This window comes from Fukomys damarensis, unplaced genomic scaffold (genome assembly GCF_012274545.1).
Source record: "Fukomys damarensis isolate Sample0158 unplaced genomic scaffold, DMR_v1.0_HiC HiC_scaffold_30, whole genome shotgun sequence".
NCBI lineage: Eukaryota > Metazoa > Chordata > Mammalia > Rodentia > Bathyergidae > Fukomys > Fukomys damarensis.
The window spans coordinates 680,111-692,064 of NW_022900942.1; the positions used below are offsets into that span (position 1 = coordinate 680,111).

An 11,954-nucleotide genomic window follows, 5' to 3' on the forward strand; every position below is an offset into this window, starting at 1 on the left:
TTGAAATTCATGACAGCATGACATTGTCCTTTCTTTCTTTACCATCCTAATCTAAATCATTTTTAATTATCTGGAGGTTTATCTAAGTTGCATATCACAATTCTCAAGTGCAAGGTTCTAAGTTTGATCCCTGATTCAAAAAAGAGTGAAATAATAGATGAAGGGTACAAATAATCACTAACCTTGTACAAAAAATTTAAGTATTCCATGTAGTGCAGACAAAGGTAATATCAACGATAAGATCAATTTTTTCTGGATGCAAAGAAATAATTCTATCACAGCAGCTGAGTGAAAAGAATCCCAGTGAGCCTGTGTTTTTCTCTGTAAGCAAGACAGTCCTTCTTTCTAAACAAGGAGGGCTCAGTGATCTATGAGGAGATAGAGCAGTTACCAAGGGCAGAGATACAGTATTTTGGTTTGAGAGATATGAGTGAACTCAAGATGTGGACATGTCATAGACCGGGGTGGTGAACCATGTGAAGCAGACTACAGCAGGCTGATGCTATCACTGAAAGCTCTGAATGGTTTGCATTTGGTATCATAGATCCATGGAGGTGGATTGAAAGCAATCATATATTTCAGAAGATGCTACAAGGAATTATGTAACCAAGATCCCCATGGCTTAGTGGATACATTTGTGCCATTCTACACATCATGAACCCTCAGAAACCATCAGACTCAATTTAAGAGCTGAGCTGTGACTGGAGCCAGACAGAGGTACCTCTGCGTCTGACATATGAAAACTGAGCTCAGTGCTCTTCATTATATGTTATTGCATGCTATTATTTGTATGTTATTCTGTAATATTTCTAGTTGGACTGGCTTTCAAAAATGTGGTAGAAGATGAATCGAGTGATTTGAGGATGGAGTTATACTTTGTGGAGTTTTGCCTATGAGGTAAAGAGAACGGGCCTGCAATCTAAGCAGAACAAGCTATTTATATAGACTTTAAAGCATTTCAACAGAAATTTATATCCCTTATATATAAGGATGTCTGATGGTGCTGTTGACTTCATAGCACCCTTTGATGTGACCACTGAGAAGGAGCAGATTTGAAAATCTAAAGGGATCTCATCACTTAGTTGTAGGATCAAAGTGGGAACCACAATCAAGATGAGAGGAGACTCCTGTACACTTATGAGGATTTTTATCATGAAGCTTTTTCAAAAGTGGATGAAGATTAAATCTATGTCTATTAAAGTGATATGATTCACATTTTTCCCAAGCAGAGAAAAGAAAGGAAGAATACATGTGAGGATATGAAAGTTGAGAAAAATAAAACCATTTTCAGTGTGCCCTAAGACAAATCTTAGAAGGGAAAATAAATGAATTTCAAATACAGCTGTGCACAATCTTGTTCAGCTGTATGGGGGAAATTAGGAAAGATTTCAAGGTCAATGGGCAAACTCTGCTCTCTACCTCAGCTAGTATAATTGAAGAAGATCAATAACTACTCAATACAAATGTCTAAGCAGGGCAATCCTTGGTTGTGTGTGAAATGCTTGGTCTGTGAGATTACAGAGACAAGTGCTTGAGAAAATGCAGCATTAATTTTCAAAACTTACTGTTTCCAACATGGTATTGGCTGATCCCTCATCATCACCTGCCACAATCACATCCTCTGTCCTCCTATTTCTGCACACCTCCATCAAGAAGGCCACTGACAAGCGGTGTCCCCCTTCCTCTGCACAGGACTTGAGTTTTACTCCCAAAAGTTTCTTTGGAATCACACCCAAATTTATCTACAATATCAGAAAGATTCACAGTGCATTTAAACTCAAAAGTAAAGTATATCTAGAGATAGGTATAGATACATCTCACTAAATCATGAAACTAAAAATTGCCTTAAAAATTAAGACCTATTGAATGTGGGCCATAAGAGAAAATACTGAAAAAGAAAACCATACTAAAATTAAAAACTTCTGCTCATATATTAAATGTCATAAGATTCATAAAAAAGAGACAGACAGTCTTAAATAATAAATTGGGAATCCAGATTTTATAGTACAGTACTGTAAACTCAACATTTAGAGATGCTGATTCAGGAGACTTATGATTAGGAGAAAAGAATGGGCAATTTAACAACAGAATAAGCCACTTCTGAAAATTTAAAAAAAGAGAGAGAGAGAAACGTAGGCACGGTCTTGCAATTCAGTTCAAATGCCCTCATTTTAATGCCAATGTCATAAAATGAGAGACAACAAATTTATTTGCATAATACAAATGCAAAGGGTTGCTATACCAAATACATAATTATCATTTACAAACAAAAATATGAACATTTGGATAAATACAAGATGAACACATATTTCTCCACAGAGGAAATTAAAAGACCCCACTGAGGTATGTATTTATTTAAGTGAGGTATGACAAGGATATGTATTTATTAGAAAAGTTCAATCTGTTATGTGTTTGAGATATATGAAGCAGAGGTGAACAGAAGCAATCAAAATAAATAAATGCACTACACCTGACTCAGAGGTCAGGAGCAACAACCTTGTGTTCCTCTGTGCCTACATTGTCTTTAAGGACATGCACCCCTGGGTCAGAAATAGCAGTAACATTTCTGTTCTAATGAGGAGCACTGAATATTGTATCCCCCTCTGGGATATAGAGACCGTAGAAGTCAGCCAGGGAAACACCCACTCAAACGCCCTGCCCAGTCAGTAACAGCTGCTGGTCCATTCAGATATGGTCCTTCTTCATAAAGAACACATTGGCTCAGTAGAAGATTCTGTCCTTTCTGAGACCAGATCGTCTGTCTTCCACATCCAGGTGAGATGCTGAACATCATTCTCACTGAAGCAGCCAGGCAACCCTAAGTTCCTTTTTCATGATTTGATCATGACTGTTTCTCCCAGGGGCAGCTGTGGGGACTGTATAAGTACAAGATGGTGAGAAATAGGTCCCCATGAGCCTGATTTCATTTACATTTTTATGGAGATTCATCCAGCTCTTGTTCTGCAGGACACCTGCTGTCTCTTCAAAGCCAGGAGATGATTCTGTCTTGGGGAAGAAATCTAAATCTGTGGCTCTTCCAGAAAGATAACTCTCCTAAAATATTATGCCATTTACTCATTCTTTTGGTGTTTATGGGGATAATTTACCTCAGTGTCTAGGCTTTCTGTAGGTGTAATAACAATGCATACATAATGGGCTAATTAATAAATAAATTTCAATTTCTCACAGTTTTGGAGGTTAGAGACTGATGGATTAAGGTCTGGTTTCCTCCAGAGGTCTCTATTTTTAGTTGGTCTCATTTCAGTATCATCTCATGATCTTCTTCTCATTGTCTGTTTTCTAATTTCTTTGTAAGGACCTCTGAATAAAACCTTAGGCCTCAATCTAAAGACTACTTTTTGAGTGAGTTACCTTATTAAGTAACCTTCTCAAAATGCAGTTACAGTATGAAATATTGAGGCGGGCTTACATTTCACTCAATAAATTTTGAAATCATTGAATTCAGCATATAAATATTAGTTTCACTCTTATATGCATTTTGGTTTATTCAGCCAGGATTATATAGAAAGTTTGTCCTAGTATCTTGGAAAAAGGGGCTTTGAAATTTCTGAAAAGAAGTCTCACCAGAATCTTCTCTATGTCCTGCTCTAATATATGCCTTCCAGTTATAGTAATCACGTTAATGGGTAGAAGTAGCCATATCTAAAAAATGAAGGAGACAATCAGGCCTATAATAAGAAAGAAACTTTTAAGGCATTAAAGGTTATCATGAGACACTTTGGATCATTTAAAAATGTTAATTATGCCCTACTCTGATGCATTAGCAGAACTTTTTCAAGACCTCGACATCAGTGGTCAGACCATCATATCTCTCATTTTTTTTTTTAAACATGGACAGTGTGGTTTGCGTCCATGAAGTTTCCCTTCAGGAATGTGGAGCCAGGAGCTAACCTGTTTCTCTCACAGTTTGACAAGGTCCGCAGGTATTTTTCATACCAACACTGGAAACCATTACTGTAGAAATAAGTTAGCTGACCTTGTGTTGAGCTCCATTTACTAGAAGGTTGAGGTTCAGCTTTAGATTGTTTATTTGAGTTTGCTTTATTTTCCTGGTGTGGGCATTCACTGCTATAAATTTCCCTCACAGAACTTTTTTTTCACTGTGTCACATAGATTCCCCTATGTTGCATTTTCATTATCATTTAATTGTAGAAACTGTGTAATTTCTTCAGTAATTTCCTCCTTAAACCATTGGTTGTTCAGGAGAGTGTTATTCAATTTCCATGTATTTGTGAAGCTCTTACAGTTTTTTATGCTATTGCTCTCCGATTTATTTGCACTATGGTCTAACAATATTCAGAGTAACTTAAATACCTTTGCATTTACTTAAACATGATCTGTGATCTAGTATGTGGTCTATTTTGGAAAATGACTCAAGTGAAGCTGAAAAAATGTGTATTCTGCTTTTTGGGGTGGAATATTGATAGGCATCTATCAAGTCCATTTGTACAAAAGTTTGGTTTCTTTTAAGTGTTTTGTTGTTGATTTTCTGTCAAGATGATCTGTCTATTTGTAACAATGTGTTTTTGATGTCCCCCCTACTATTGTATTAGTGCTTATTTGCTTTAGCCTGTTCATTAATATTGGTTTCATATGATTAAGTGCACTAGTATTTGCTGCATATATATTTGTGATTATCATTTCCCCATCTTAAATTATTCCCTTTATAAGGATGAGGTGGACTTCTTTGTCCCTTATCTAGGTTTGGTTTGAAATCTACTTTGTCTGCAAGTAAGACAGCTACCTCTTTTTTTTCTGAGTTTCTGTCACATGCAGAACTGTTTTTCATCCTTTTACTTTCAGTTTATGAATTTATTTTTGAATTATGTGTTTTTCATGTAAAGAGAATATTTTTAGATGTTGCTTCTTAATCCATTTGACCAGTCTCTTTCTTTTGATTGGTAAATTGAGGCCATTAGTATTGATGGTTATAACCGACATGTATTGACTTATCATTTTCATGATATTTTCCAATTGTTGAAACTTTTATTTTTTTATTTCCCCCCTTTTCCATGAATTTATTTTCCTTGTCTGATTGCTGCACTCTCCTGAGCCTCATTGAGTTGTGCCCCTTATTGCTTTTCTCTAGGGTATTGTTTAGAATTGTTTGAAATGGTTTGGTATTAATGAAGTTTCTCGGGTGTTTTTATCTCTTATTGTATCTTATTTCCCCATCCATTTTGAAAGACACATCAATCTAAGTGGAAGGTTGTTTTCTTTCAGGGCTTCAGATAATTCACTACAGACTTTCCTTTATTTTAGGGTCTGTGTTGAAATATCTGCTGTGATCCTGAAGGAATATCCTTTGTATGCAATTTGTTTCATTTCTCTAAATTCATGTAGTACTTTGTTCTTCGTTGGGTTTCTGGTATCTTGGTTATTGTAAACCTAAGTGTAGATTCTCTTTGATCATAGCTCATTGGAGCCCTATATGCCTCAGTTACCTGTATATGATATTATTTTTCTCTGCTCACTTTGCTTTAATAATGAGGGCATAGAATATGTTTGAAGCAATGTAAATGTCTTGTTTTCTGTAATTGTGTCAATTTTTTTCATTAAAGTGTGAAGACTACTTGGTGTTAAATTAATACAACAGAAATTGGAGTAGACCTGAGACAAGACATAAGCAATGAGAATATGAGCAAGTTGAGTATGAGCCTGATATAGTTGAAAAATATTTCTTTCTTTCTTTTTTTCTTTTTTGGTACCGGGGATTGAACTCAGGTCCTCATGCTTGGAAGGCAGGCCACCAAACTGCTGAGTTAAATCCCTGGCCCTGAACAGTATTTCTTTCTTAAAGCAATGATTGTCAAAATTTAGAGATATTTAATATATCATGAATCATAAAGCATAGTTTAGTAATTCTCATTTCCAGCCTTTTCAAAAGTGACTTCTACAAAAAAAAAATGTTATGACTACTATATTTCCAGAAGAGTCTTCTGCTCCTTGTATATAATCCACTTTTTCACATAATTTTAACCATATCACCTCCATTAGATCCATGGAGAATATGCAATCCAAAAATCAAACCACATTCTCAGAATTCCTTCTGCTGGGACTGACGGATGATCCAGAGCTTCAGCCCCTCATCTTCAGTGTGTTCCTGTCCATTTACCTGGTCACCATCCTGGGAAACCTGCTCATCATGCTGGCTGTGAACACTGACTCCCATCTCCACACCCCCATGTACTTTTTCCTCTCTAGCCTGTCCTTCACTGACATCTGCATAAGCACCACCACCATCCCAAAGATGCTGGTTAACATCCAAACACAGACTAAGAGTATCTCTTACGAAGCCTGCTTCACACAGGTTAGTTTTGTCTTAATTTTTGTATACCTGGAAAATTTTCTCCTTGCAGTGATGGCCTATGACCGCTATGTGGCCATTTGTCATCCACTGAGATACACAGTCATTATGCGTCCCCACCTCTGTGTCCTGCTAGTTTTTATCTCTTTGTTGGTTAGCACTGGGGATGCCGAGATCCATAGTTTGATGGCTCTGCAGCTGTCCTGCACAGACCAGGAAATTCCTCACTTCTGTGAACTTGCTCTGGTCATCAAGCTTGCTTGTTCTGATGTTCTCATTGATAACATCCTGATCTATGTTTCGATTTGCATAGTTGGTGCTATTATTCTTGGAGGAATTATTTTCTCTTATATCCACATCGTGCCCTCTATTTTAGGAATGCCATAACAAGGAGTAAAGTATAAAGCCTTTCCCACCTGTGGGTCTCACCTGTCTGTTGTGTCCTTGTTCTATGGGACAGGATTTGGTGTATACATCAGTGCTGCAGTTACTGATTCAAGCAGGAAGGCTGCAGTGGCTTCAGTGATGTATTCTGTGGTGCCTCAAATGCTGAACCTCTTTATCTACAGCCTGAGGATCAGAGAAATGAAGGAAGATCTGATGAAACTCACTGGTAAAATATTCTCTTTTCTGTATTATTTCATTAGCTTTGGATCTGCAGGACTAAAGGAATTAACAATGACTGAATTCTTCATGGAAGAAAATTCCTGGCTCTGCCACTGCCATATTCCAAAATGATGAGATTACATAAGAACTACATTTCTTTTATTTTGTGCTTGTTGCCTGACCTTTTTTTTTCTAGATCTGTGATGAATGAACAAATAGTTTTACGTACAAACTTTTATGCAATCAGCTGTGTTATTTTTAATTTTTGTATTACGGCATGTATTTGAAATAAATTGCGATCGGTTCTAGAGAGCAATATAAAAATGCCATCTTGTCTTATCTTGCTTAGAGATATTATAGCATCATTCTATTTAAGAAATATATGTTGAAAGAGTTAGCATGAAGCTAAATATCTTGACATTTCATTAAAGATTGAATTCATTAAACATAAAGATTTTGTTTAAGCACTAATGTGTAATATGGTCTTCAATTATTTACTGTAGCTGATGTTTCACTACATCAATTGAGATCACTGTAAGCCAGCACGCTACTATTGACAATGACATTGCAATTTCTTATTATTCTATAAGAAAATGAAGAGTCACAAATTTATCCCACCATCCCCTCATGTGAAATAAAATAGTATCTGGGACAAATTTTGTGAATTTGGACAAAGCAGTTGTGAAATCACAAAATATTAACCCATACATCTTCATTTATTACATAATTAAGTAAAGATGTGAAATAAAATCTGCTGAACTAAATGTTCAGAATGAATATTAAGACTCAGGAAACATTCTGTGATATTTTGTATACCTACATGTAAAGCCTAAACTTTCATATCAAATACTAGAATCATGCTTCAGAAACATCATTGTGCTTATCTGTATAATAAGCCAGGAATTAAGATAGAGAACAGTGGTATGATAGAGAACATTTGTGTATGGTGTATGAAATGTATATAAGCACAAATTATTGGGATGAATTGCGTGAGTAACTTGGCTTCACAGTTAAGGGATTTGGCCATCTGGAATTTTATCTTTCTAGATAGTTAGTCTTTAAACCTTTTTAATGTACTCTGAACTTGATGAGAAAATAGTGTTTGGTTAATGAGTCTCCAGGGATACAGGAAGTACAAATATGCTGTATGTGACCACCTCCCTCTGTAGTCCTCTCTGGCTGGGAAGCCACACCTGAGGATTCCCTCAGAGTTTATCTCTTTGGCCAAGGGCATGGTGCCTGGCTCCCCAGAGCCCTATGAGAACGCACCTTCTGCATAGCCAAAAATCAGGGGAGTTGACAAGCTCCTTTTCACACTTTTGCCAGTTAGGCAACCCAAAGCCCTTGGGGTACTTTTTAGAAACATGGCAGGAATTTATTACAATTTTGTCCACGTAAAAGACATGAGCAAAAATCATGTAAAAAATGATCATTATCGAGTTATCCCTATGGTTTTTGTCTGTCTTCACTACTATATATTATGTTGCATCTTTGTAAAATTACTCAATGCAGGTCTCATTCTGCAGGACTTCTCCTTTCTCAGCAGCAAATATAAATTCTCAATATAAATTATCCTCACACAAGAAGAGCATGATTAAATTCTCAGGTATTTTATTGCACCCTCACTGTGATGGAGGGGAGACATAAAAGTTTTTGGTCACTTTCACCATATCTTTCTGTAACTTGTGCAGCCACACTCAAGTTGATGAATTTTGGTGTCATCTCTCTTTATGGTAAGTAGGTCCCTGGGAAAAGAAGTGTAGACTCAAGACATATTAAGCAGGTGTGGAGATTTACCTAACAAACTATGCCATTCTACCCAGGATCTATGAGGTGACTTAAACTGCCTGGACACTTGGCAGGCCTAGTGAAGAGGAAGCATACTTTCTCTGCCTGTATCTCGATGTTCTGCTAGAATTTATCTTAGAATAAGGAAGTGGCTCTTGCGACTAGATGTCTCCTAATATGTTTACATATAAGGGCTTTGTTTTTCGCCTTCATAAGCATTATATTGATTCTTAGAATAGTTGAAAACAAACATTATCTCAACAGCTTGAAGTCTGTAAAGAGGCAATGTCATGATGTAATGATTAATATATCCTGTTTCTAATTCTCTACAAAAGATTAACTCTGTTAAAATAAAGCATGCAGTTGTTTATTCTTCTATGCATCCCCTGTGTCCTGGTTATTGCTAGACCCTTACTAAGGGCCCCCAAAGCACTAAATGTTGACAAGCAGGTACATACTGCAATGGCCTGTTGTATTTCATAAAATCAGAATACTTAAAATTGTAACATCAGAATGAATATTGTAATAATAATTTTACATAATTATAAAATGTCATTATTTAGACTTTTTCAAAATTGACAAATGTTGGGCCAGGGATTTTGCTCAGTGATTCTGCTGCCTGCTTCATAAGCACAAGGACTTGAATCTGAACCTTGGTACGAAAAAACAAAAAAATTCAATGTTAACAAATGTTGATGTTCTGCTGTATCAACTTTTTGTCTTTATTAACTATACTGAATGGACCCACTGGTATTATTCTATATCTCTCTTCTTTGCTCGAAGTAATTGTCAATCAAGCATATTTTCATATTTTATATGTTTCTCCACAATGAATGTAATTGTTATGTCACAAAAATGAAGTAACATAATACATTCATAATAATAGTAATAATAATAAAAATAATGTGGAAGAAGATCTAGAGACAGAGGAAAAGAGAACAGTGGAGAGGCAAGAGGAAATAAAAACATTCAAAATATATTAATGTACCTCATCCCTTAGATGATCACAGACATCCTGTGAGTATTGATGAAAAAAAATTCACCAACAACAAAAATGTTATGTAAGAAAGCAAATTGCAAAATTAAAGTGCCGTATAATGTTCTCAATATAGAAATTTTAACAGTTTAGGGATAAAATTTCTGCTTGAAGAATAATAGGCAAAACCAACAGCCAACATAATACTAAGACATTGAGTAGATGGATCCGTTATTGAAGTTTTCATTTTTCTAACTGAAGATGCTTCATTTTTCTTTCATCTTGCTACGTTTTTATTCCACTCATCCTGTCCTTTCTACAAAGAACCCTGCCAGGTCTTCTGTTCTTGTCCCTGGTAGAAAAAATGTAAATAAAATTCTTCAGTGGTCAGGGCCCAGGTCTACACCCCATTCTTCAACAGCTAGGGCTGCCTGCCTGTGAACAAGAGCAAGGGTCAGACCAGGTAGAGAGCAAGAAGACCATAGTTCTGAGCTCAGGAAGATGACAGAGTGATGAGTGGCAGACAGAGGCCCTCTCCAATGCTTGTGGCATACAACTGAAGCCCACTGGGAGAGCAGATAGGCTCTGTAATAAAGATCCAGAATACTACAGTGGTTGGTGAGTGGGTGAGATCAGCCCCTCTTATCTGAATCCTGAATTGCTGGGGGAGAGGGGCAGTTTGAACCTCAGCAAAACCCTGCAGAGTTCAAATTTACAGGAGGTCAGAGAGCTCAATTCTGACCTCAGAGACAGAAACTAGTCTGAATCTCAGTAGACTACACCTGGCTGGCCAAGAATAACTGACTCAGACCTGCATCACCCACATTGTCTACCAGTGACAGCAGAGACATGCCTTGAAGAAAACTATTATCTTTTACTTTTCTTCCTTGTCCTATCTTTTCTTTTATCCTCCTTACTTCCTCTACTTCAGTTCTCTCCATTTTATGCCTGTTTTTCCTTTTCATTTTTCCTTTTGTGCTCTTATTTCTATAACAGAATAAATATGGTTTCTAGTACTCCTGTTAGGATTAGTTTGTTTTCTTCTTACTTTTCTTCCTTAATTCTCTTTTACTGCTATCTTCAACATTTTATCAAAGTTTATTTGATCTTCCTGTGTCCTGTAGCTCTAATTCTCAACTCTCCATCTCCTATTTCTCTATCCCCAACTCATTCAAAATTTTCTTCCTGGAAGGTACATTCACTATGCCAAAGGGCTTATTTCCTATGTAATTCGGATTGGCCCTAGAATTTGATATATAATTTCAAGTCAAGTTCATGCAGTAGAGGATAAATCATAAATAGTTAGCAACATTTTTCATTTTCTAAGCTGTCTTTGAGGCTGTTGTCAATGGTGAATGAATTACTTTGGCCAAGGTGTTGTGACTACCCAAGTCAGTTGTTCTTCTTGATATACTGAAACTGAGACTGTTTAAGGGTCATTACAGATTGAAAACCCTAAAATCAGCTATACCTGGAAGCCACTTTTCAGACAGAAATATTCCATATGGGTGCTAAATGCTGGAATAAAGATGCTTACAATAAAAATAAATATACAAGTACGAAGCCATGAATAAATTGAAAAAAAAAACATAAACAACAAAAATAGCAACAACAAATTAAATGATAAGACACCTAAACAAGATGCAAACCAAAACTTCCAGATGACCCAAATGAAATCCAGAGGGCACAGAGATGGAACAAAAGTCAACCATATAGGCTTCCTGCAGCGTTAAGAAGGACGACAAAGATAGAGCTTCTGGAAAAACTGAAATCAGAAATAATTTTTTAGGTAATGAGAGAGATGGTGACCAAGATAAAAGAAATGGTTAAAAGCTCTAGAGAGGACACAGTTAAAAATATAAGAGTCGAGGAAAATGGTAGAATCCTTGAATATCCAACATAGGAAAGAATTGGAAGACATAAAACTCATCAAAGCAGATGTCCGAAAAATTAACAATTCCATTGAATGTTTCCACAGTAGAACACATGAATGTTGGAACAGAATTTCATAGATAGAAGAAAGGATGGTAGTTAGCCAACATGAATAGAAAGATTTATTAAATGTAGTCAGGAATCATGAGAAATCGATCCAACAGTTACTGGAAGATACAAAAAAAAAAAGAATAACTTAAGATTGATGAGAAGCAATAGAGTAGGACATAGCACAAAGCACATAAAAATTCTTTTAAAGAAATAATTGCAGAAGTCTTCACAAACAAGAAAAAGGAATTTGACATGAAGATAAATGAGGCACAT

General features: G+C 36.2%; 1 protein-coding gene across 1 annotated transcript; it reads left to right on the top strand.

Moving 5' to 3' along the window:
- Positions 1-6,031: 6,031 nt before the first annotated feature.
- LOC104866674 (olfactory receptor 7G2) lies at positions 6,032-7,066 on the top strand. The gene is given in 1 exon segment (XM_019208451.2): positions 6,032-7,066. A coding segment is annotated over 1 exon segment (1,035 nt).
- The last annotated feature ends 4,888 nt before the right edge of the window (positions 7,067-11,954 follow it).